The 27659-nt window shown below is 35.6% G+C and overlaps 2 protein-coding genes across 4 annotated transcripts in view; one reads left to right on the top strand and one right to left on the bottom strand.

Annotated features, from left to right (window-relative positions):
- Window positions 1–27659, top strand: part of FEZF2 (FEZ family zinc finger 2) — a 112678-nt gene that overhangs the window by 57755 nt on the left and 27264 nt on the right. For both annotated transcript variants that reach the window (XM_003811606.5, XM_063602789.1), the window contains one exon: window positions 20931–21009. The gene's annotated coding sequence lies outside the window, so the exon portion shown is untranslated. The remainder of the gene's footprint in view (window positions 1–20930; window positions 21010–27659) is intronic.
- The window catches only part of PTPRG (protein tyrosine phosphatase receptor type G), a 733855-nt gene continuing 724296 nt past the window's right edge, over window positions 18101–27659 (bottom strand). For both annotated transcript variants that reach the window (XM_003811607.6, XM_003811608.6), the window contains 2 exons: window positions 23163–23298; window positions 18101–22558 (listed from right to left, as the gene is read on the bottom strand). In XM_003811607.6, coding sequence (XP_003811655.1) covers window positions 22412–22558; window positions 23163–23298 — 283 coding nt within the window. In that variant the 3' untranslated portion in view covers window positions 18101–22411. The remainder of the gene's footprint in view (window positions 22559–23162; window positions 23299–27659) is intronic.

Below are 27659 nucleotides of genomic sequence, written 5' to 3'. Positions count from 1 at the left end.
TTATATGAAGGCCATCTTTTTAGACCCACTTTGAGTTTTCTCTGGATAGACAAGTACTAAAAAAATAAAGAGCTCATGACTGACATAGTTTTTCTTCCTATTTCAGGAAATCCTGGGTGAAATTTGGTAGTGGGTCCAATTGCCTGCGTACTTTACTTTGAAATAAAATAATCAGAAATTTACCTTGTTCCATAATTATAGTCTGTTCATTTTATTATGGTAAAATATTCTATACTCAAAATATATCTGAAATGCTTTAAATTGGCCCTGATGGATATTGAGTAGAGAGAATTTATAAGCAGATACTTCTTTAGAGCTTTTGTTAGTGAACCAGGTATCAATTTAGGTTCAATCAGATAAAATGCTGCAATAGAGAAATCATTCTGACAGTTGATGTTTATGTTCTAGACATTCTCAGCGGAGATCTTGCTGATAAAACTATGCTCAATCCTAGAGATTGCCAGTGAGAATTTGCATATGCCTCTTCCTTCCTTGGAAAAACAAAAACCGCAGTAGTTGTAAAATGCACTTGAGAATACATTAGAAATTTTAAATTGAAAGCACGCATGTTGATTCTTAGGAAGTCATTTGTTTGTTGTATTATAGCAGGAGAGGGAAAGTGTCCCTTCTACTCTCTTTGAACCTTTGTGGAAATGACTGACAATAAACAAATTAATAAGAGAAAAAGGAATATGATATGGTTTGGCTTGGTGTTCCCACCCAAATCTCACCTTGCATTGTAATAATCCCCCTGTGTCAAGGGTGGGACCAAGTAGAGAGAATTGAATCATGGTGGTGGTTTTCCCCATACTGTCCTCGTGTAGTGAGTTCTCAAGAGATCTGATGGTTTTATAAGGGGTTTCCCCCTTGGCTTGTGCACTCATTCGCTTTTCTGCTGCCCCGTGAAGAGGTACCTTCCGCCATGATTGTAAGTTTCCTGAGGCCTCCCCAGCCATGCAGAACTGTGAGTCAATTAAACCTCTTATCTTTATAAATTACCCAGTCTTGGGTATGTCTTTATTAGCAGTGTGAGAATGGACTAATACAGCATACAAATATACTTAATGTGCATAAACACAGGAGCCATATAAAATATGAGGCTCAAAGAGGGGCCGGATGGTTGAGGCTTAAATACTCCAGCGGGGAGAGGGAAATGGTGAAGGGGGTGCTGTAGACAATTTCTACAGAGGTAATACATGACTTTAGGGAAGATGAATGGACCTGGGAGGTAGAAATACTAGCTTGTAAATGTTTTTCTTTGTAATTTGAGCCTAACAGGCAGAACAAAATCCCTTCAGGTGTGGTTACATGCCTCAGTCTTCTTTCCTGGTAATAAAATTTCAAGGAGGGGATGGAAGGCAGTTGTGTTCTCTTTGGTGGGCCAGGTCTTAAGGCGGATAAAGGAATATTAAGAGTTAAATTTCACCCTGTTCTGGGGGTGGGGAGAAGGGAGGACAGGAGAGATTAGAAAGTCCTTGATTCTGGGATTATAGGTGTGCTGTGGCTCACGGCTATAATCCCAGCACTTTGGGAGGCTGAGGTGGGAGGATCGCTTGAAGCCTGGAGTTCGAGACCAGCCTGGGTGACAAAGCAAGCTCCTGTCTCAAAAGAAAAAAAAAATAAAGAAGAAAGTCCTTGATTCTGAGGTAATTTCTAAGGCCTTCCTATTATGGTTCAAAGTGTTCAGCATGCCAAAACGCCATTCATTTTGCAGTGTTGTTTTCTAAGCCCCAACAGTATACATAGTAAATGTGTATGCACATGCTCCTTAATGTGTGATGAGGTTACATCCTGATAAACTTACTGTAAGTCAAAAATATTGTAAGTCAAAAATGCATTTAATACCCTATAAGCCCATTGTAAAGTCAAGAAATTATAACTCGAACTGTTGTAAGTCAGGGACCATCTGTACTTTTTACTTCACAAATTTCAGTAATTTAGAGCTCAGACAAACCCATTGTCTTAAATGGACACTTTTCCAGACGTATAAAATTTATAGAAGGTTTTATTTTTTTTTTCAATCCTGTTTCCATGATTTTCCAGTGGCTCTCAGTACATTCACTAGTCTCTATGACTGTTAATCCAGGCTTTTCTTGAGGTAGGCGTTTTCTCGTTCACGGCCTTCAGGCTTGCTTATTTTTTTTCCTCTCTGTTTGTTCCTCTTTGATTCTTATAATCCTGTAATAACTTTATTAGTCCACAATTGAGCAAGCAATTAAGAACCTTCTTAAATGCGTACTTGAGTACTGTACTTGATAAGTATTGTATTCTGCTATTGCCATCTTCTTGTAATGCTCTACAGTTGTGTTTATTGAAAACATTCAAGGCTCTTTGCACCAGCCGGTTTTTCATCATCATTGTTTGCTGTGTGCATCCACTTGAAAACTTGCATATAATTTCCTTTGAACAAGAGTTGCAGTTTTACTGGATTGCAACTTCTTTGTTTCAGAATCTAATGATGTATAAAAATATTGTTAGAAAAAGCTGTTGTGGTTTAATGCATTTGGGAAAGTTAATTTAAAAAAACCTATACTCTATTTATATGAGAACAGTAATATTTTACGTAATTTTTGGAACACTTCATGTGAATACATTTCTTCTGTGCTAGGGCATCAAGTCTTATTTTGAAATCTAATTTCATTTTTCTCTTCAGTATCCCTTTTTAAAATAGATTTTTAATAATGCCTTTCTTAAATTGAAAGCTGAGTAATTGTACTGATGGCTTATTCTTACAAACTCCCTGCTGAAATTGGGATTTGAATGCCACTTTTAACATAAGAATAGTAAAAAGTTTAGTTAGTTGAATATGCAGTTGGGATTTAGTTAATTTTTCTTTTTTTTTTTTTAATTTTTTTTGTTTGTTTGTTTGAGACAAAGTTTTGCTCTTGTTGCCCAGGCTGGAGGGCAATGGTGTGATCTTAGCTCACCTCAGCCTCTGCCTCCCAGGTTCAAGCGATTGTCCTGCCTCAGCCTCTCGAGTAGCTGGGATTACAGGCATGTGCCACCATACCTGGCTAATTTTGTATTTTTAATAGAGACGGGGTTTCTCCATGTTGGTCAGGCTGGTCTTGAACTCCCAACCTCAGGTGATCTGCCCACCTCAGCCTCCCAAAGTGCTGGGATTTCAGGCGTGAGCCACCGCATCCGGCCTGGGATTTAGCTAATTTTTCATAATCATATTTTTCATATGTGAAAAAAATGAAGTAACTACTGAATATCTTTTTATTTGGGTCTGCTTTTCTTGGACTCAAAAAAAAAAAACAAATTGTAGGTCATGAAATAGACTATAACCTGAAGTTTTTAATGTATTTCCCAAAGTCCAGATGTGTATTAGGTTGTTCATTGGCTTGTTTATATCGTCAAAAATAGCGTTTTAACTAGTGTAAATGTAAGTCTTAATTTTTGGTCAACTTAAAGTATTTGCAGTAGGTGTAATTGCTAACAGTAATTTGAAAAATTGCATGAAGTTATCCTTTTACAGTTTTTTTGTCTGATGAATATTTGTTTGATGTGAAGAAGTGAAACATGTTTGCCTGTATGCCAAAAATTTTGAAAAGAAGTAGAGGGGAAAAGAAATGGATTCATTTTAACTCTAGATGGCAGTTAAACACAACTAACAAAGACCAACTTTTTTGAAATAAAGAGAAAAATAGTAACACACACACACGTTCTGTTTTACTATCCAGTTAATTATATTCTCAAAATGATGTCTCAGATTGATATTAGTAAATAAACATGTATAAGATGTAATTACATAAAGGCGAAATAAATAATGAAAGCCTGTAATTGCAATAATTTTTTTTTCACCTGGTAATATGGCATACACCCATGCAACGGTTTATATTGCTAGTATTTTATTTTGTCACTTTTACTAACATTTAGTTCAGTGTAGTTTCATTTTATGTACAATTATTTACCACTATCAATTCAAACCATATGCCATTGGGAAAACTATTACACATTTAATGTTTTGAAATGTTTAAGTAGAAGCAAAGCTTATTTTCATGAAGTGTGTTCCATAAAAGTAGACTTCAAAATCTGCCATAGATATCCATGCATGTACATTTGAGATCGCATTTTTCTTTCCTTTGCTTTGCATTAAAAATATATTTTTACATCTGTTTAATTCACAATTTTAGCTTGTTGCTTTCTGGGGTGCTAAAATTATGTTTCTGATGGTATTTATGAGGGAAAAGAAAAGCTTGTTTGATTATACTTTGTTGTCATCTCATGGTCTCAGCTCGTTGTGTACTGTCATTTCTATAGACTTGTAGAGTGCAACTGTTTCTTGTTAATGAACACCATACATTTATGTGGTATCTAGCAAATAGTACAAAAATAACTTAAAGTAGACCTAAGGAGTCTCATCTGACTTGTCAGATAGCTTAAAAAAGGAAAGGATGTGATATGTTTTAAAAATGCTTTATTGTAGATTTTATATGAAATAACATAATCCTTTTGAGAGGATTAGTTGATTTGATTCTCATTTCCTATATATAGCAGTTTATGCTCTGAGTATCTGTCTGAATAGTGGATTAGCTCATACATGGCAGCTGATGCCCTGGGTGAAGGGACTTGCTCTCCACTTTTGTAAGCCCTGTGAAGTTGTAAGAAATGTTACTGTCATGCATAAAGGTGTGGAGGTGCAGGTCACCCTACTGGAAACTAGGACCTTATTGGACACCTCAGATCTTGGAGTCAGCATTTGCCTAAATGTTCAGTAGAATCTCCAAGAGTTCCTGTGCCTTTAGAATTATTTACCTGGACTCCAAACTCTTCATAGCAGTTATTGTTTCATAATGGGTTCTTCATGGATGCTAGTGGAATATATTTAAGTTGGCAAAAGGATAAACACTTTCTTTTCTTTTTAAAGCAACATAAAAAGTCCCATGTTACTCAAAAAGTAACGTAAAAGAATTTATCCATTTATTTTTAGAGAAGCTTCTAGTAGAATTCTATAAGAATAAATAGAGTTGCTCACTTCCAAGATTGTTGCCTTGCAAGAATAAAAGGTGCTGGAGATGCTGATTTTTTTTTTTTTTTTTTTTTTTGAGACAGTCTTGCGCTGTCGCCCAGGCTGGGGTGTAGTGGCACGATCTCGGCCCACTGCAAGCTCCGCCTCCTGGGTTCACGCCCTTCTCCTGTCTCAGTCTCCCGAGTAGCTGGCACTACAGGCGCCCGCCACCACGCCAGGCTAATTTTTTGTATTTTTAGTAGAGACGGGGTTTTACCGTGTTAGCCAGGATGGTCTCGATCTCCTAACCTTGTGATCCTCCCGCTTCGGCCTCCCAAAGTGCTGGGATTCCAGGCGTGAGCCACCGCGCCCAGCCTGGAGCTGCTGATTTTTGAGGTAAAGACAGAAACCTGGATTTTCATATGAAATCATCTTACTTCTCAGTGTTAGCAAGTCATTCAAGTAAAAAACTACAAAGCAAAAAATTTAAAACATACCAGCAGACTGAGAGTTTGTAATCTTTAATGTATAGCACTCTCATTTTTTAGCTCATTTAAAAATAACATATATTGTAAAATTGATTGCTTAAAATCTTTTAGTTATTGGATACAATCTGGTGATATGTGAGGTTATACTTTAGTTATTTTAAAATCAGATTTTGGGGTTTTTCTAAAAGACTTTTATTTCGTATCCACCATGAGTGTCTTGAATAATATCTTTGGATATCTGATCCTATCCTTTACATTTTTCTTCCTAATTTCATGATCAAAGAATAACCTTAAATTAAGTTATGGGAGTATGTTGTTATAGGTACAGTGTGCTACCTACCTTGTGTCCAAACATGCAAGTACTAAAGAAATGTGACACCTTCATCATTAGTTGTCTTTATCTTACATTTTTCCTTCTACAGTCTTCTCTATGGTCTTAGTGATTTTTTAAAAACATAAATCAGAATTTGTAACTCCCCTCCTTAAACCCTATAGTGGCTTTCCATTGCCCTTATAAAATACACACTCCTTGGCATGGCCTCTAAGGCCCTGCTTGATCAGATCCCTGCTTACTTCTCTAAACTCGTTTCTTACCAGGTTCCCCTTTCTTCACTCTTATCTTGCTGATGTACTCCAAGCTTAGTCCCATTTCAAGGACTTTTTCACCTGATGTTCCCTTTGCCTGGAATATCTTCCACAGAGCTTTATATGTTCTTTGCTAGTCACTTCCCGAGTGAGGCTTTCCTGTCCACCCTGCCAAAAACAATTCCTTTCACCATCATTTTCTGTCTTCTTACCTTGCTTTCTTTCTTTATTTAAAGTAGTACTTAACCTCTGTCTGATATATATTTGCCTACTTGTTTGTCTTTCCTCTCGCTGGCATATACATACATTTCATGAAGACAGGAACTTTGTCTATCTTGCTAATTACTATATCCCCAATACCTAGAAGAGAGCCTAGCCCTATTCAGCTGAAGAGAAGTGTAAAATAAATGAATAAATAAAGTCTAGGTAACCATGGTGACACTGAATGGTACAAGACAGACCTCAAATTGGAAAGGGCTGCAGAAGCAAAACTATGAAGATACTGTAAGTATGATGCTGGTACCTCAATGCTGTACATTTGACATATTTACCCATCATGTAACCCATCTCACAATAGCTTTTTTTCAGTTTTTGTTTTAGAAATTTGACTTTCTATATGATAGAATTAAAAACTGGTATTTTAAACATGCTTTCTAGAACTACATTCACATAAATGATTTACAAAATTCATAAAGTGTGGTTTTTACATGTGGACTACTATAATAATATGAAATGTATTAGAAAGTTATCCTTTCTGAATCAACGTAGTGTTGACATTTGAAGGTCACAGTAAATCCTAGGGATGTGTTTTAAATGATACAGTCATGCACTGCAAAACAAAGTTTCTGTCAGTGAGATTACTTATAAGAAGGTGGTCCCATAAGATTATAATGCCATATTTTTACGGTACCTTTTTAATGTTTAGATATGTTTAGATACACAAACATTTACTATTGTGTTACAGTTGTCTACAGTATTCAGTATGGTAACATTTTGTACAGGTTCATAGCCTAGAGGCAATAGGCTGTACCATATTGCCTAGGTATATAGTAGGCTATGCACTCTAGGTTTGTGTAAGTAACTCTGTGATGTTCAAATAACAATGAAATTGCCTAACAATGAATTTCTCAGAACATATGCCCATCATTAATGTAATGCATGACTGTACTTTGAATTGCTATCAGATAACTAAGGATTCTGAGAAATAAGATTAAATAATTATTTGTATGGTATTTGCTTTGCTTTAAATATCCTTAGTATGAGTAAGTTCTTGGTAGAGAAGTAATTCACAGTAGACACAGCACAGAAAATATGTTATATAGTTAAAGTATTTTAGCATTGCTGAAAGATTTTTTTGAATAGTTTTTGTTACAGTTTGTTTTGCATGTGAACTCTTTATGTGTGTGAGAAAATTCTCTACAAAAGATGTTTTAGGGGTATAATGATGGAACATTCACTTATTTCATGTGCCCAAAATATTATTTCTCTCTCAAAAATATATAATTTTATGGTTCAGATGAATTTCTGACAGCTGTGAATGCTTTGTAATTCATTTTAAGATCACCAGTTCTTATTGATATTTTAAAATACAGTCTGTTGAGAGTACTTATGTGACTTTATGGGAAGGTTTGTGAAAAAAATTGGTTTATATAAATTTACTTCTCTGCCAACTTTGCTGCATGTAAATATATCCCTATCAAATTTCTACCTTCATCGGGTAAGGGTAGCACACCCTTAAACAAAGTATATACAGGAAAAGAAATAAAAAAAATCAGTAAACTTCATATCCCAGGCATATTCCAGTTTATGCTGTGAATAGAACTAGGGAGTTTGACCTTTACAATTGAAATGTGCTGAGCCCTTAGACTTATATTTGCTAGAGAGGCAGTGTGTTGAATAGCCATCTTATTGAATGAGAACATGTAGATTCCAGCTCTAGATTTGCTACTGATGAACTGTTTCATCATTGGTAAGAAAGGCAAAAATTACCTTCTTTCTCTACGTTACAGGATACTTGTGAGGGCCAAGTGAGATAATGGATATGAAAGTGCTTTTGGAATTGGAAGACACTATGAAGTGTAAGGTTTTCATTTTAGAGTGGCTTTAAAAGTAAACTAGATCTATTTTCTTAGACTGTATCACACATAGTCTTCTTACTAAGGTGGTGTAAAAACCTTATAAATTGTTTAACTTAGTATATGTGCCTATCTTATGGACTGAGTTTTCCTTGATAGCAAGACTGTGGTGTATTTTAGTCCTGATTTATTCTATGAATTTCCAGCCCTTATCTTTTCAAAGATAATATTTTCTCTCATCTTTGTAATAATATGAGCTGAAAAGACTGATAAGCTCTAAAGTTTACTTAGCAGGTGAATAAAGGTATTTATACATTGATTTGACATGCAAATAAAGGGTTTTTTTTTTTTTTACAGTAAATCTTGCAATAGTGTTCTTAGCTTTATTTATATTTTTCATTCAGCGTTGTTAACTAATTTTCCCATGTCTTTTGGACTCAGAATTACTGGGTATTCGTTTTTCATCCTGGAACTTACACAAATGAATTCTCAAAAGTCATTGACAAGTAAATAATTTAAACTTAATTTTAAAACGTTTTAAACTCACAGAGCAAAGTTTCTCAGAGGAGTAGAATTAACAAATCTTGGATTTTGAGGTATATTTTGAAAGCACAAAATTATAATACTATTTTATCTCCACATGCGTGGAATAGATTTCATTATTTTTGACCTATTGCTTAAAAGAGAGCTGTACTATTTGTATTAAAATTTCATGTTCTTGGGATACTTTTAAGTAGAGTGACCATATTTAAAGCTGTACAAGAAAATTCTGATCTTTGAGAAGCAGTGTTTTCAAGGAAAATGTAAAAAAACTGTACTGACTCAAATGGTCTGTTTTATAGTCTTTATTTATTTATTTTTTAATTTTACTTTAGGTTCTGGGATACATGTCCTGAACGTGCAGGTTTGTTACATAGGTATACATGTGCCATGGTTGTTTGCTGCACCTATCAACACATCATGTAGGTTTTAAGCCCCACATGCATTAGGTATTTGTCCTAATGCTCTCCCTCCCTTTTCCTCCCACCCCTCGACAGGCCCTGGTGTGTGATGTTCCCCTCTGTGTGTCCATGTGTTCTCATTGTTCACCTTCAACTTATGAGTGAGAACATGTGGTGTTTGGTTTTCTGCTCCTGTGTTAGTTTGCTGAGGATGATGGTTTCCAGTTTCATCCATGTCCCTGCAAAGGACATTAACTCATTATTTTTTATGGCTGCATAGTATTCCATGGTGTATATGTGCCACATTTTCTTTATTCAGTCTATCATTGATGGGCATTTGGGTTGGTTCCAAGTCTTTGCTATTGTAAATAGTGCTGCAAGAAGCATACGTGTGCATGCCTTTATAGTAGAATGATTTATAATCCTTTGGGCATATACCCAGTAATGGGATTGTTGGTTCAAATGGTATTTCTGGTTCTAGATTCTTGAGGAATTGCCACACTGTCTTCCACAATGGTTGAATTAATTTACACTCCCACCAACAGTGTAAAAGCATTCCTATTTCTCCGCATCCTCCAGCATCCGTTGTTTCCAGACTTCTTAGTGATCCCCATTCTAACTGACATGAGATGGTATCTTATTGTGGTTTTGATTTGCATTTCTCTAATGACCAGTGATGATGAGGTTTTTTTCATATGTTTGTTGGCTGCATAAATGCCTTCTTTTGAGAAGTATCTATTCATATCCTTTACCCAGTTTTTGATGGGGTTTTTTTTCTTGTAAATTTGTTTTAAGTTCATTGTAGATTCTGGATAGTAAACCTTTGTCAGGTGGATAGACTGCAAAAATTTTCTTCCATTCTGTAGGTTGCCTGTTCACTCTGATGATAGTTTCTTTTGCTGTGAAGAAGCTCTTTAGTTTAATTAGATCCCATTTGTCAATTCTGGCTTTTGTTGCCATTGCTTTTGGTGTTTAGTCATGAAGTCTTTGCCCATGCCTATGTCCTGAATGGTGTTGCCTAGGTTTTCTTCTAGGGTTTTTATGGTTTTAGGTTTTAAGTCTTAAATCCATCTTGAGTTATTTTTTGTATAAGGTGTAAGGAAGGGATCCAGTTTCTGTTTTCTGCATATGGCTAGCCAGTTTCCCAGCACCATTTATTAAATAGGGAATCCTTTCCCCATTGCTTGTTTTTGTCAGGTTTGTCAAAGATCAAATGGTTGTAGATGTGTGGTGTTATTTCTGAGGCCTCTGTTCTGTTCCATTTGTCTATATATCTGTTTTGGTACCAGTACCATGCTGTTTCCGTTACTGTAGCCTTGTAGTATAGTTTGAAGTCAGGTAGTGCAATGCCTCCAGCTTTGTCCTTCTTTCTTAGGATTGTCTTGGCTATACTGGCCCTTTTTTGGTTCCATATGAAATTTAAAGTAGTTTCTTCTAGTTCTGTGAAGAAAGTCAGTGGTAGCTTGATGGGAATAACATTGAATCTATAAATTACTTTGGGTGGTATGGCCATTTTCATGATATTGATTCTTCCTATCCATGAGCATCAAATTTTTTTTTCCATTTGTTTGTGTCCTCTCTTATTTCCTTGAGCAGTGGTTTGTAGTTCTCCTTGAAGAGGTCCTTCACATCCCTTGTAAGTTTTATTCCTAGGTATTTTATTTTCTTTGTAACAACTGTGAAAGGGAATTCACTCATGATTTGGCTCTCTGCTTGTCTATTATTGGTGTATAGGAATGCTTGTGATTTTTGCACATTGTGAGACTTTGCTGAAGTTGTTTATAGTCTTTCTTTGACAGTAACATTATTGATATATCTTCCTTGGTTGTCACCTTCAGGCAAAGTCAAGTCCCAACTCTTTAGGTTGATATTTAAGGTCTTCCATGGTGTAAACCTTATCTTACTTTTCCAAGTTCATCTTATTTCTTAAGACAAAAAGTTTTGTTTATGCAAGTCTGTTTCCAACATTCACGTGAACAGAATGTCCTTCATTACCTGTTTTTTTCACTCAAGATTTATCTGCTTTTTAAGGTCCAGCTGAAGTATCACATCCTTCTTGAAGCTTTTCCTCTGAACTCTTGTGGCACTTATTTATGTTAATAATACCAGTCCATTTGTAATTTATGTAATACGAATCTATTTGGAACCTAATGATAAATTGTCATGTAGTGTTATTTAACTTTTCAGGTCTGTATATATTTTATTTTATTTATTTGTGAGACAGAGTCTCGATCTGTCACCCAGGCTGGAGTGCAGTGGTGTGATCTCTGCTCATTGCAACCTCCACCTCCTGGGTTCAAGCAATTCTTATGCCTCAGCCTCCCAAGTAGCTGGGACTACAGGTGTGTGCCACCACACCCAGCTAATTTTTGTATTTTTAGTAGAGATGGCATTTTGCCATGTTGGCCGGGGTGGTTTCGAATTACTGGCCTCAAGCGATCCACTCACCTCAGCCTCCCAAACTGCTGGGATTGTAGGCATGAGCCACCATGCCCGGTCCAGGTCTGTATACACTTCGTGTGTGTGTGTGTGTGTGTGTGTGTGTATGTGTGTATCTTTGTATAGAAACTGCATATTATTTTACATTGTTCCTATCTTCTACAGGGCTTGGAATATGTAGAGATAGGTATATAAAATATATTCAATAAATGTTAACATGGTTGTGATAGTTACCTTCCCAACTATTGTAGTTCTTGGTTGGAAGACTGGTTTAACATTTAAGATGGGGTGACCCCAATCCATTCCTAGAAACTAAGGCATAGACTCTTAGCATAAGATTTCTATCTCTGAGAACAGTACTCTTAGAAAAACTTTCATAAAAGTGTTTAAAAGATTATTTAGGAAAGTGAACAATATTTACTCATTATGCATTCTCTTTTTATAGCTCTCAGTTATTGAAGGCCCTCACCTCACATAGTCATAATTGGGAGGTCACCTTCCATGTCAACTTATAATGTTAAAAGAATACCACCCCATCCCAAGGCTCTTTGGGAGTGTTGAGCATTTTGTCTTTAGTAGTGGTTTCATATCTCATGTCCTCATTCACCCATCACCTTTTGTTTCTCAGAGACAACTCCTGCATAACAAGATGAAGAATAGACTTGGGATAATTTGTCATAGCAGGAGTATAAAACCAAGTGGCTCATCTTACTAAAAATAGTTACAGGTTAACAAGTCAGAAATAGTTTCAAAGAGAAGGTCATCATCTGAGCATTGGAGTGAAGGGGATAGCATTTCAAGTGAGGGGTGTGACAGGTAAATACCTCAGTGTAGGGATGAAACAGTATGTGAATGAATAGATTGGACTTGGCTAGAAAATGAGTGTGAGTTGAAGAAAGGAGGAAATGCAAAGTTGGATAAATGGTAGTAGTAAAGTGAGGAATGATGATATCATTAAAGAACTATTGAATGCTCTAAGCAGGATTGACAAGATTAAATTAGTTGGTTTTTAAGGGAGATTAATTAACAGAACTTTATATTTGCATTTAAAAAATGTTTTTCCAATACATCCGTTAAACATATTGGCTTTTATCCGTTTTGCTCTGTATCTCATGTGGCTTACACATAGCCTGCATGATGCAAACTCAACAATGTACTTGGATTTCTTTGCTCTCTGCCAAAGTGTTTTTTGAAGCACACTGGTTATTCCCGAAAGTGGCTTTAGTCTTGTCTTTTTGATTTGTTTTCCTGCTTGCATAATGTGGATGTGAATCTGAATGTATGTTTCTGTCTTCATTTGAGCCTTATTAACAAAGCAACATAAGCATTCCTTCTGCTAATTCTAGCTTAGTACATAGGGATTGTGCTGACTGCCTAAGCTTTTCCCTAAATAAATACCTTAATGACAACTAATTAGGCTTTCATTTAACCATATTTGCGGAACATCACCTTGAGTACAAAACATATCTATTCAAGTATTGACTTTCATTTGGAAAACAAAAACAGTCTGTAAGAATATGGCTCTAAATAGAAAATATTTTTACCTGTTCACATAAATCATTTAGAAGAATAACCTCCTATTCACCGGGTATAGTATTCTGAGTTGACAGAAGTGAACACAAATATGTCGCTCTGTTGGTCTTCTGGCTTGCATGGTTTATGACAAGAAGATAAGTTCTTATTTACTTTTAGATAATGTGTTTTTTAAACTCTGGCTGCCTTCAAGATTTTTTTTTGTTTGGTTTTTACTATTTGAATATGATATGCCTAAGTGTGATTTTTTTGGGGGGGTGGGAGGGGTAGTCATCCTGCTTGGTGTTCTCTAATCTCCTTGGATCTGTGGCTTGATGTCATGAATACAGGAAAACCTAAGTCATCATTTCCTCAAGTATTTCTTCTGCCTCTTTATCTCTTTCTTCTCCAGTTATACAGTATGTACATTGTTTGATATTATTCCACAGTGTTTGGATTCTTTATGCTGTTTTCATTCTTTTCCTCTCTGTATTTTATTTTGGGTTATACATATTGACCTGTCTTCAAGTTCACTGATTCTAATATGTGTATTACATTGTGGTTTCATTTTGCATTTACTTAATGACTAAATATATTGAGTATATTTTTATGTGTTACTTGCCAGCTGTGTATCTTTGATGAAGTATCTGTTCAGCTCTTTTGCCTGTGTTAAAAAATTGGATTGTTTCTTCTTTTTAAATGGCAGGAAATAAGGAGAAGTCAAGGAAGACAGCTAGATTTTTAGTTTGATTACCTGAGTAGATGTTACTACTGTTAGAAGACTAGGGGAAGAACAGGTTGGGGGAAAATTCCAGTTGTGCTTTTGTCATGTTAAGTTTGGGATGCTGATTAGATATACAAATGGAGATGATAAATGTTCAGCTGGATATAAATCTGGAGTTCAGGGCATAGGTTTGGACAACATATGTACTTTGGGAGTCATTGGCATATAGAAAGTACATAATTCCATGGATTTGGATGGAATTACCTGAGGACAGAGGCTATACATAGAAGAAAAAAGGGCTACTTCAACAGAAGCATGGGGCATGCCAGCATTTAGATGTAAATCCAATAATGCGATTTGAAAAGTAGCAAATATTGAGGTAGTGAAAAATCCCATCAAACTTTTTGAGTAATTTTCACTCTGCAAAAGCACCTAAGGGAGTTGCATTTTTTGGACCCCAGGTTGTTCTTAGCATGTTCCTAACCAGTGAGATAAGAGAAACATTACATGAAAATCTCAGAAAAGAACTGCTAACCACGTTGGAATGTTCTGACACAAAATCCAGTTCACATATTCTTAAGCAATGTGTCTTAAGCAAAAGGTATCTTAATAACAAATATTAATGATAAATTATAAGTTCTCATGATTATTGCCCATCTTTCTATGGAAAATGTTGCATTTCTAATAATCTATTGTAAGAGCCCATCCCATATAGCTATTTTTAAATGGTCAATTTTGAAACATTGTCAGGATTCCTGAGTCATGAAAATGTTAAATATTGGCATATATTTTTAAATTTACTGTTTAAACACCAAGTGTTATAAGAAAAGTAATCATAACTTATTTAGTAAGTCAATAGTGTTGACACAGGGAACAGATAATATTATTTATATAGTGAGATACTTTCACCATATAAATACCAAAACATGAAGTGCCTCTAATTTATGGCCACTTCTTCATAATACAATAATGAATCGCTAATGAGGCCAAGTAAGCCTAGGTTAAGGGATGATGATGGTTATGATAATGACAGTGATCTACTGAAAGTAGCGAGAGATATAGGAGATAAAAATTGGCTGAGGAGAAAGGAATTATCATTGTTTGTACTGGCTTATAGAGTTTTGGGGCAGAGATAGAGCGCTGCTGCTAGTGAAGGAAATAACATTCACCATTTTCATAGTATTGTGCAATATTCTGTGCTTGGTCCTTGACATTAACAAATATTATTAAGCCTTCTGTTCCACTTTTCTGAAATTATGGAGCTTTTTTCTTTTTTGAAAAAAAAAAACTTTCTTAGAAGGCACAGAGTGACTTAAATGGTTAGAAGAGAAATATTCAAGCTTTGGGGCATCATGTGTATTTATCCATTCCCTGCTTCTGCCACTCTTGTTTCTGGACAGTAGGGTATATGTGTTGCTTTCACTACCTACCTTTATCCCCATTCACCTCTCTTGGATCTTACTTGACTTTGTTTTTGTTTTGTTTTGTTTTTTTGAGACGGAGTCTCACTCTGTCACCCAGGCTGGGGTGCAGTGGCATGATCTTGGCTCACTGCAAACTCCTCCTCCCAGGTTCAAGTGTCTCTTGCCTCAGCCTCCTGAGTAGCTGGGATTATAGGTGTGTGCCACCACATCCAGCTAATTTTTGCATTTTTAGTAGAGACAGAGTTTCACCATGTTGGCCACGCTGGTCTCAAACTCCTGACCTCAAGTGATCTGCCCATCTCATCCTCCCAAAGTGCTGAGATTACAGGCATGAGTCACCACGCCCGGCCTTTATTTGACTTTGTGAGCTCCCTCATTAGTGACAGAAATTTCTCAGTATTTCTATTTAATTGGGCAAGCTTAGGTAGGTTGACTCATTATTGACAAAAGGTCTGTCAAGCAATTAAATAAAGCAGGGTTATATGATACTTAAAATGGCTAGTATTAATTGAGTACTTACTGTCTACTATCCCAAGATCTTTGCATGCATCATCTCATTTACTCCTCAGAGCAGTCTATGAGGTAAACATTAGTTTCTGTATTTTACAGATGAAGAAAATGGCACTTAGGAAGCTGAAGTAACTTGCCTCATAACACTGTAAGTGGCAGAATTGACTGGCACCCTTGGCTTTTTGACCCTGTTGTAGTCCTTATCTTTGAACATTTTTTACTGTATGGAAAAATGTTTTCTGAGTTCTAGTAACTAATATAGAATAAACAGAATTTTGTCAGCATACTATGTAATACAGAGTGTCTGTGATTACAGGTTTTACTTGTTTGCTCACATTGGTGCACAATAGTCTTTTTTATTCTTTCCCTAAAAACCATCTCTACTATAGTGCCAACTAAATATTTTGGAATAAATTGAAGACCTAATTTTTTTAAGACTAAATTACCATCTTTGTCTCATCTGACTTGAAATGCCTCTGCCAACAACTCTACATTCTATATAGAGTATAACTAACATGTGGTCTGTAGTAGACATGCAGGAAATGCTTATGGAATGGATCCTAACATAGTGCTAAAGATGTCTCTGGTTTAGAATGTTCTCCTAAGCTTTGCAAGGCCCACTGGATATTGCTACAAAGCCTGCCTTTATACCCTGCAAGTGTAGGGTGTGAGAAAGGGAAAATAGTTTATAGGCCAGTAACTACAAGTCAAATGATTTGAAATTACCACAAATTAGATAAAGTTAATTTCTTCATTTCAACTTTTGAGGAACATAATTGTTATGTTCAGATAAACTGCTGGTGTAATTATCCTTTTCTGCCAAACTTAACTTCGTAATCACAAAAGCCAATTTTAACTTGCTAGTAACCAACTTCTGGTTCCCATCTTCTAGTGCCTTTATGCGATTTTACTAACGTAGGCAGGAATTTAAAGCCATTGTCTTCAATCCTGTCTCTGAATCCAGGCATGGTCAGTAGTGATTTGTTTCTAAATCTCAAAGTTCCACAATTAGCTGTTTAAAAATAGAGTTTTGGACCAGTAGCTTTTTGTACTCTAGTTTATTTCTGCCACTTGTAGTAGCATAAATGAAGCTTCCTTGTCTAAGGTTATGTCCTGGGCAGTAAAAGCCATGGAGTAGAAAATTGATTTTTTTAAATGATTTTGAATAGTCATAACTGCTGATTAATGGAATCATCTTGAGTGGACTTAGAGGTAGTTAGTAATGTGGGAACCCACTGGGCTGTATGCTGGTTGTCTAGGATTTTCATGATGAAAGACTTAGAGATACTTCTACTGCCACTCTTGGTTGTTGGTTTACTAGCCTGAGATGGAAGATGGTGTCAAAATTCATATTGGATATCTCAGAGGCAACTGCTCACAGGATCCAGGCAGGTTAATTAAATGACTGATGATGGCTAGACATAAGGTGATAGGGAGCAATGTAGACTTTGGTGAACTGGAGAGCATATGTTTCCCCTAAATGCAAAAACTGCTGTTCATTTCCATCTTGTTACTGTCATGGGAGAGTGTGAGCCTGTTACACCAACACCCAAATTTTTTAAAGGAGTTTGAAACCTGAATCTTATTGCAAAAGTTTTCATGTTTTAAATATTGGTAACTAATACAAACTTTAAAATTATGAGCCAAATACAATATATCTGTGGACTGAATGCAATCTACAGGCCATCAATTCGTGGACCTCTGGTGTATCCTATGATATAGGGCAGTAGTTTCCCCATGGATATAATTTGAGGAAGACTAGGATTATATCCTAAGAGATTTCATTCTTTTGTGCTAGAGTTGTTCTTCCACATACTCTTCACACATTGTTTCTTAAATTCCTCATGACAGCGAGAGTGAAGTTTCAGCTCTTATCTATATGGGAAGAAAAACTGGGGCCTTGGGTAGAAAGAGTTGAGCACCTGATATGGAGCCACTAAAAGTTAAGACAGAATGGTAGGCCAAAGCTGCCAAGTTTGGGACTTGTATACTTGTTTGGAAATGTCAAAAGTTCTTGTTAAGTAGAAGCAATTGTACTGATCTTACACATATAGATTCTCCAGAACTCTTGCCAGGATATATCCTTCATCCTACCTCGTAAATATTAAGAGAGTTGTTACAAACCTAGTTGATACACTAGAGAAAATAGTAATTCTGTTCACAACTTAGCAGCAGAGTCATAAACTGAATAAAGTTTGATTCCTTAGATGAGCAGGTAAAACTGTCATTGTTTACTCTTTAAAGGAGAAAGAACATTGATAAATCAACCCAGCAAAGACCATTCTTTTTGGTTTGCTGCCTGTGTAAAGACGACTACCAATGTTCATTTTACTACCATGAAAACTTAGACCAGAGGGTTGGTGGGTATTAATGTGATCTGTTAAGGGAGACTAGTAACCTATTTTATTGGATATAGACATTTTCATAGAAATGCTCAACACTACTGAATACATCAAAAACCATACTTTATTTTATGTATAGCAATACAATTTACATATTAAATAACACTATAATAGAATGATTTGATATAGTTTAAACAGAAGAAAAAGGGAAAAATTTCAGGTTACAAAACCCCTCCCCCTGAACAAATTAAAAAAAAAAAAAAAAAGCACACTTTTTCCAAATGGGTCAATGTGACGAATGTTTTCAGTGACTAATTATGTCTAATTCCTATTGCACAAATGGTCAATGGAATTAAAAAGAAAACCCAACTTTCACAATCACTGCCTCAAAGAAATAACACATGTTGGATTCTTTTGGAATGTAAAGATGGTTTTTGCTACTTCAATACACAGAAAGTTGAATTCACATATCCACCACAAAAAGGAAAAAAAACTACGACGGAGTTGAAACTAGAAAAAAATTAGCTTTATATGAAAATATAAAATTCTATGATTATATACCATAGATACAAAGTTCCCAGAAGATGCTTACCCAAGCAACAAAATATTTACAGTTTTAATGATTTTTAGCTATTTCAAAATGGAGTGAAAGAAACATGAGTCAACGTGAAGCCAGAATTCTTTAGAAACAATGGCTGCTTGCTAGTTTCAAATGTCCTAACAAAAAAGGAGTCACTACCCCAAATGTTGGAGAGTTGCGACATTTTATAAAATCGACTGTCTCCTTTTCTGGAGATGTTTATTTTTAAAACTCAAGATATTTTTCTTGAAATTAATTATCCTCTGTAGAAAATGCTTCCCTTTGCAAATATTTAACAAAAATACTAAAAACAGTTTAACAGCTAAGACAAAGTAGAGGCCAAATATCATTATTACAATTCCTTCCTATTTGTAGCATGCCTTCTTTCTAGAGATAAGTAAAGCCAGTATTGTATGTTAAATGACAACTAAGGGAAAGCGCAAAGGGTTAAGTGAAATTACATCTGTTAAAAAAAAAAAAAAAGCAGGCATTTTCCCTTCATATAAAAATTCACTGGCACCATTTGAACATAAACTTTAGAACATAGGAGTTGAAAATGCATTTCCAGTATAACCGCTAAATTCTTAAGACAAACTACATTTTGATTCTTAAATTATGATGAGTTGGGTTTTTTTTTTAGTTTTGCTTAGAATTAGTAATATGTATCTTTGGTAAATTGGTATCTATATTTTAATTTTAAATACAGTATATATGCATTTAAGAAAAATTCATAAAACAAGGCAGTTGTGCTGTGTCATTATAAAATAATTATTTACTGATTTCAGTATGTCACTCTGGGCTAAAAACTCCAACAACCAGAACTTGAACACCGTAACCCTTCTTTGGCCTCGCTGGACTCTTCTACTTGAATAGACTAAAAACTCTAAAGGCATAAAAGTTAGGAAGATCAATTAGCTAATCTTACTCTTTTTGAAATTCAGAAATTAACTTTTTTCATATTAAAGAAGATATCTTGGCTATCGCATATAAGAAAGAGTTCTCCTGATGGCAACAGCATGTCTTTTCTTTGATGTCCAGCACAGCCACTTGGTCTGATCATTGCAATTTATTTTTATATGATGTGTGCATTTTGCTTACCTAGAGCTAAATTCATATACACAAACAGCTTATTTTATTAAGTTGCACACATTAATTTGCAATAGCTATTTCCTTTCCCCTGAGTGCAAGTGTTAATAACCTTGTTATGTACTTAAGCAATGTGCTTATGTCTCAAAGAAAACCCTGTCTTTGAAACTCTGCCTCTGGAAAGATGCAAGCTATGTTTTTGCCAATAACACATGAATAATAATAGTGAGGATATGCTGTCTCTTGCAGGGGTGAGGACCTGCTAAATATAACTGTCCTCATTGAAGTGTGTTTGGACTACTTTGGCAAGATGGGCAAGTAGCAATTGCTTATAATTCAGTGGGTCAGGATATGAAGACTTTGGTTCAAGCTCGCTGAAGACACACAGATTGCTCACAGGGAACTTCTAAACTCTTTCTTTTATTGTTTCTATCCTATTTACTAGCTGTTTTATCGTGATTCTGAAACCACTGTAAGGGACAGCCACAGAATTGCATTGGAGGGTATGCCTTTCTACGAATTGAGCCCTCTATAAATAGCACAGGAGGGAATACTTGCTATTTGTCTTTGAACCAGTGTTTACTTTTATTAAGAAAAAATTACTGAGAAAGGGACCATGAACCCTAACTCGAACATGACTTTTGAACATCAAGCCCACTTTGCCATCTACTAAAAAGAGTTAACTCATATCAATACTCTATACAACTAAAATAACCCACTTAATTGACTAAAAAAAGAGTCTAGCTCATTGCTCTCCTGATTCTCCTCAGCATCTGGCAGTTGTAGTGTTCCTGTGTTCAAGCTTTACTTGAACTTTACAGAGCTTCCTGTGTCACCTCTGGTTGGAGCGGAGGGGCTGTAAAGGTGTCTGTCATCTAGCACATGCAACTTAGCATGCTCTCTTGAACATCTTATCTCAGGACTAGCTTACGCAGCTCTTGAAAAGCACAGTATTCCATGTTGTTAAATCTATGTATTGAGAAGATGAGATAAACCCTGGTAAATTATGTAGTTTATGAAAACTCCATTGACCTGGCCTTTGCATTCAAATTCTTTAACTTGGCCCATAGCTTCTTTCTCCTTAGCAATTCTGGTCGTCCAGCACCATTCTGACAAACTTTATGAAAGCCAAATCAAGATAAATAGAACCTCAGTGCTGATCATCATTAATGTTTAATGCATACCCAGATGGCATGACAGCAGCCAGCGTGGCCTTTTTGTTGAAGTTAATTGACATAAAAAGTAAATAAAACCCTATTCTTCCTAACAGGCCCAGTTCTGGTGATGATTTCACTTTTGACAGAAGCTGTCCCTCAAAAGCAAACATGCAATAGAAGAAACAGATCTCAGTAAGTAGCTTATTTTCCTTACAAACACTACTGAAATTTCTTATTAATGCTCCTAATTTTCCTATTATTGCACTGCAGGGTGAGTATGGCTCCAGAGGCTGCACCTAATAACTTGCTTGAGCTCTAATGATTATTGGTATCTTTTACTAATGTGTATCTGTTCTAAACTACACAAAAGCATACAAAGCCATCTCCCTCTTTTAAAAACTTGAAAATGTGGTTATCACCTTTAATTAAATATTTTAAATTTCTCTCTCCAAATCAGATTTATCTATGTGTGGGAGTTTAGATAGTCTCAAGACTTTTGCTAATACAGTATTTCCAATTTAATCTTAAGTAGAAGAATGTATATAATTAAGAGATTTATTATAAAACATTTGGCAAAGAAGGAAAGAAAACAGTAACTATGTAGGTAGTTTTTATTAGATTGCTATAGGAGTAATAGGGAATTTTTAGAGGACTAGTTTCAAAATTATACACCTGCAGAAGTTTTCATTCTTCTACCTACTGTGAGGTATGGTATTACAAACTAAGAAGCATTAATGGAGAATAACTAAAGGGTCTCATAACTGAGTTGTATATAATATTGCTATCTTGCTATTGTTAAAGATAGCCCTGATTTTAGGATGTAGCTATTTTAGAGAGTCAAAATGGAAATAACACATTGTCCACATAGCTACTGTGAAAGCTGTAATACAGAGTTATCCTTTATTTTGACACATTTTTAAAAAACTGTGAATATAACTTTGTAACTATTAAGGGATGTTCACATGAAGCAGTTCTTAAGCCTTCTAACTTCTTAAGGGATCTCTTAACCAGCATAAATGGAACTGTTTCAAGGCCATGACATTAACAGACCTTTTTAGGTCCCAGTAGCCTGCTAGTCTGTAAAAGAAAACAATGCTATCCACTCCATTAACATACAGAAGGCATACAGTATTGAACAGTGCCTAAAAAAAAAAGGAGAGGAGGACTGAAGAAAAGTACAGCATTGCCTGCTAGTAGAATGCAACCACTTTAGCAATAATAATAATAATAAAAGCAATATTCACTGTCATAACAAAGACCTTCACTGTATTGAACTAAAAAAAAGTAGCATGTATGTCGTCATGGAATGTCACATCAGGGTTTGCTGTTGTATAAGATTATAGGCAGTAACACTGATCATATAGTGCAAACTAGGTAAAATTGCGTTTCACTGTGTGAAATGAACAGAGGTGCAAATGCAAATGCTCAGTAGGATACCGTTAAGACATAAAATGGCAAAAAATAAATATCAAAACTTTTATCAGTGTAAAAAAGTAACTGGGTTATTGTATAACCTAGAGTCTGGCAAAAAAGGCCTCAAAAAAGTTCTCAGTCTTCAGAAGTTTACAAATTAAGTGCCCTTTCAGGATTCTAGTCACACTAGGGACTCCATGCTCTCAGCAGGGTCTGATTCATCTGCAATAAGAACAGCACCATTTTTGTCCACTGTCATGGGACCATTTCCATTTTCTTTAGTGCTGACCAAGCTAAGCATTGCTTTATAGACGAACTGGTATTGTTCCTGAAAAACAAGAGGAAGACAGTTTGAGCCAAAGAACAGTTTAGTGATTTCACATAAGGTGGAAATACCAATTAAAATGGTAATTGTGAAAAACACACTAGAGAAACAGCAATAGCATAAATGTTATCTAAAAAAACTTAAAAAAAATCATTTGAATCTATTATAGTCAAGACCTATACCTTCTTCATGTCCTTTTGATCTCTGTTAGCTTGGAACCAATTCTCAGTGTTGATTGTTAATGAACAATCATTATTGGTTAATGAAGATAACCAATATCTGGTTAATATCTGGTTAATGAAGACAACCAGAGAATACTATCCTCTAAAGCAGGGCTTCTCAACCTGAGCACTACTGACATTTTGGGCCACATAATTCTATGGTGTTCAGGGCTGTCTTGTGCTGTGTAGTTTGCTTAGCAGCATCTCTGGCTTGTATCCTCTATATGCCATCCATCTGCAGTTGTGACAAGCAAAAAAGTCTCCAGACATGGCCAAATGTCCCCTGGGGGGCAAAATCACCCCCCAGTTGAGAACTACTGCTCTAAACTGTGAGTCTGAGTTTCAACTGATGTAGTACAGGTTTTACACATAAGCAAACTACTTACAATGTCTGTGAATACTCCAGGCCTCATAAGATTGATCATTTTTGCAACCTGGAAAACATCCACAGCGTTTTCATTCTCCAGTTGCTGGGACAGGGTGGTAAGGGCACATAACATTCCTGCTGAAACTGCTCCATACCTGGGGGAGAAAAAAAAAGATATGATTTCAGATGTACAAAGGGACCAAATATATTGAAATGAAATTACTGTCATGTATTTTCATAGAAACTAAGTAGACTGTTTTGACATTTACTCTAAAGACACGAATGAATGAAATGCTGGTGGGGGAGGGATTTGGAAGCTAGCATAAAGGTGAGATTTGTTTATGAAAGTGGAGTATCCCAAATTGGTTCATTAGACGTTTAGCTTGATATCTAATAGGAAATGAGAGGTTCAGAAGTAGACTTAGGAGAGCTAAAGATGATTTGGTGTTGGTGATGAGTTGGGTGGTACAATAGAAAAAACAATAAAGAGAACCTCTTAACTAGACGTTATTGGACAAGCAGCCAGTGATGAAGGGCTCTGAAATTTTTTTTAACAATTCCAAACAGTTAAATTGAACTTACAGAATATGAAAAATTTAAAAATGGAATTATATGGCTCAAAACAGACAATTTCCAAAATTAATTTCATATGAAATAATTATTTTGGCACTGAAGTGGAACTTTCCTAATGAGAGCACTTTCTATGAAATCCTTGGAAAGATAAATGTGGTTCTCTTTGCTTCACAAAAAAGTCTTAGAAAGGTAGTAAATTTCCATCAGGCCAGGTTGGCAACTCCACTTTTCACAAGAATCTGTGATGGCACACAGTTTCCACATTAGTGATGAGAAAACAGATGGATTAAATGAATTGTTCAAGATGATGTTGCTGGCTGGTGGCAGAAATGAGACTGGAGTTCAGATGCCCTGTGCCCATTGTTTTTTGAAAAACTTAAATGTCATTTCTGAATTGTTACATAAAATTAAAATATTACATGTTTTATATCTTTAATACAAATAAGACCAGAGTCCCCCTTAGCCACCCCCCAACTTTAGAGGTAACCTCTCCAGAGGTAAAAATTATTACACATGTAGATACAGCCTTCCAGATTTAGGTATATCACTACATTTCAGTTCAACTCATTATTTCATCTGCTACATGCATACCAGGTTTACCTTCTAGATGGACATTTAGCTTGTTTGAATTTGTGCACTTTAGCATAGGTACTGAGTAGAAGGGCTAGGGTCACAGGTATGCCTATTTTTAGTTTTAAAGACACTGCCATATTTCTTTCCCAAGTGGCTGTTACCTGTTCATACTATTCCCAGCACGAGAACACTTGCTTCTCCTCATCATTTTAAACTTGAAACACTTTTGCCAATCTGATGAGTGGAAGACTGTATCTTACTAGGGTTTTAATTTGCATTTCCTTGATTACCAGGGAGGCTGAATGTCTTTTTATGAATAATGACCATCTATATTTCCTCTTCTGAAATCGCCTAATTAACACTTTTCTACTAAGTTTGCCTCTTCCAAAATGATTTATATAGGAGTTATTTTTATAGTGTCTGTAGTACTTGTGAGTTTTTTTTCCCCCCGATCTGTTTCTCTTAACATTGTTTGTGGTCATTTTGTTATACGGAAGTACAGTTTAGATGTAATCAAGTTGATAAATCTTTTATTTTTGGCTTTTATTGGAATCTTGTTTGAGAATGCTTTCTCTAACCTTGTATTTTAAAGATACTCTCCTACATGTTCTAATTTTACTTTTTTACATTTAATTGTCTAATTCATCTGAGTCTTATTCTTGCTTTGATGTAAGGAAGGGGTCTGATTACAGTTATTTTATTTTTCCATTGGATAACCAGTTGTCCCAGCACTTCTTATTTTACAGTGTGATCTTTTCTCACTGACATCAGCTTCCTTTTTATCATGTACTACATTCTTATATATGCAAGCCTATTTCTGAACTCTGTTTTGACCTTTTATTCTGTTTGTCTATTTCTTGTACCTCCCCACGTGTATCCCAATTCCTTAATAAGTCTTGATATCTGATAAAGCAAGTTTCTGTAATAGTCTTGGCTGTCTCTACATTTACTTCGTATTGTTTTTAGTGATTCAAACATATAATTTTCATTTTTTACTGGTACACTGATGTCCAAATAACTCTGACCTTCCACCCAACTCCATCGTGTTTCATAGTAATTTTGAAACCAGATTGTTAAGGAACACAAACATTTTTGTTGGGATTTTGATTAGGTTGCACTGAATGTATAGATGGATCTGAGGAAATTACCATCTTTTCAATCTTGAGTTTTTCTCTTCATGAACACAATGTCTTTTCTCCATTTATTCAGGCCTTTTATAGCTTTTAACTAGGTTTTATAGTTTTCTTTATAGTCTTTGCCAATTCCATTTTTGGTAAATTGTTAGGTACTTTAGAGTTTATTACCCCTATTAATGGCCTCCTTTTGTGATAACATTTTCTGTTTGGTTTCACTTCATGCATGGGAAGGTTACTGATTTTCACATCGTGAAATTGTATCCGGTCAAACAGAAGAACCCTGCTTAAGTTTTAATAGTTTGTGGCTTCTCTAGGTAGTTGACCACATCTTTATCTGCCAATAATGCGAATTTTCCCTCTTTTCATCTTTTACGCTTCTTCTATCTTCTGCTTTTACTGTGTTGGCTAGCACCTAGATAGGCTTACGTGCTAGAACTGAAAGCAAGTATCATGTATCTGAAATGTTCAAGCTTCTAAGTTTTTAATATTAAATTTAAATGTTTGCTAATATACATCTGGTAAATAACAATTATAAAGGTAAAGAGGATGCTTTCTATTTTTACTCTAAGTGTTTTTTTGGGGGGGGGATCATGAATGGGTGTTGTTTTATTGTACGCTTTTCAATATCGATTTTTTTTTGAAATGTCTCTCAAAATGTCCTGAATTCACTGATAAACTTTTGATAATATACCAAAAGCTTAACACCAGCTCTACATTACTAGGATAAGTTTTTCATGATGTGTAATTCTTTTAATATACTGGGTTTTATTAGACAGCTTTTTATTGTCATTTTTGCATCAGTGTTCAAATAAGCAAGACTTGGCCTATACATTTCCATTCTGGTGCTAAGCCTTGTTTGTTTAAATCAACATTGCATTAAATCTTCTGTGTGTTACTGTTCATATGTAGCCTTGGCCAGGACTTGTGGGCCCTAACAGGTGGAAAACTCATTCTTTTATTCAGTTCTTAGTGATCACTAACGTGTGTTGTACTTTATGTGCCATGTTCTCTTATAGGTATTTACATGTACTGACTTAGTCCTCACAGTAACCCTATGGTATGGGTACCAGTATTATCTCCATTTCAGGTTGAATAAATAAGGCACATTCTGAGGTTGAATAAATAAGGCACATTCAGGTGAAGTAACTGGCCAAGATCGCATAGTGAGACTAGAGTTTAAAATTGAGCTGATACTTGTAAATGGCTCAGAACAGAGATTGGCACACACCACATACCATGTGTTCACTAAATGTTATTTTACTATGCTTATTTATAGGCTTAAACATTTATTAGTATAGAGTTATAAAGTCTTAAATGCTTATTTTATTTCTTTTAAAATATGTATTATTTTTAGCTTTTTATTATAGAAAATGTTAAACAGACACCAAAGGCCAATAGTACAGTAGCATTCATGTAGTCATCATTCAGTTATAATGATCAACAGCTCATGGCCATTCTCATTTCATTTCTGTTTCGTCCCCAATATATATTGAAGCAAATCTCAGGTGTTTTAGTCATAATTTAGTATCAAACTCTAAAAGATAAGCATTTAAAGAAAACACACTATCACACCTAAGCAAATTAACAACTTTCGAATTTTTTTTTTTTGTGATGGAGTATCACCCTGTCGCCCAGGCTGGAGTGCAATGGTGCAATCTTGGTTCACTGCAACCTCTGCCTCCCAGGTTCAAACGATTCTCCTGCCTCAGCCTCCCGAGTAGCTGGGATTACTGGCGCCTGCCACCATGTCCAGCTAATTTTTGTATTTTTAGTAGAGACGGGGTTTCACCATGTTGGCCAGGCTGGTCTTGAACTCCTGACCTGGTGATCTGCCCGCCTTGGCCTCCCAAAGTGCTGGGATTATAGGTGTGAGTCACCGTGCCCGGCCAATTCTTGAATGTTTTTAATGTAGCTACAGATATACGGTAGGTTTTTTCCTTCATCCTATTTCCAAAACTGTATCTCTTATTAAACTATTTATTGCTTAAATTTTACTATCGCCTTCCAGCCCCCATTTTCATTACTATTTGCTTTTAATTCCTTGTACTTTTTGTTGATTTCTCTGGTGCTTTTTCTGGCTTGAGCTGAATGCTTGGTTTGTTTATTTTTAACCTTTCTAATATGTAGAGTTTACACAGGCTGTTTTTTTTTTTTTTTTTTTTAAGTACAGTTTGGCTCCATTTCACCAGGTTTTGAAATGCAGTGCCTTCATCATCATTTAGTTTTAGACACTG

Source organism: Pan paniscus, chromosome 2, assembly GCF_029289425.2.
Source record: "Pan paniscus chromosome 2, NHGRI_mPanPan1-v2.0_pri, whole genome shotgun sequence".
NCBI classification, from domain to species: Eukaryota; Metazoa; Chordata; class Mammalia; order Primates; family Hominidae; genus Pan; species Pan paniscus.
This window is presented reverse-complemented; position numbering and strand designations above follow the sequence as displayed.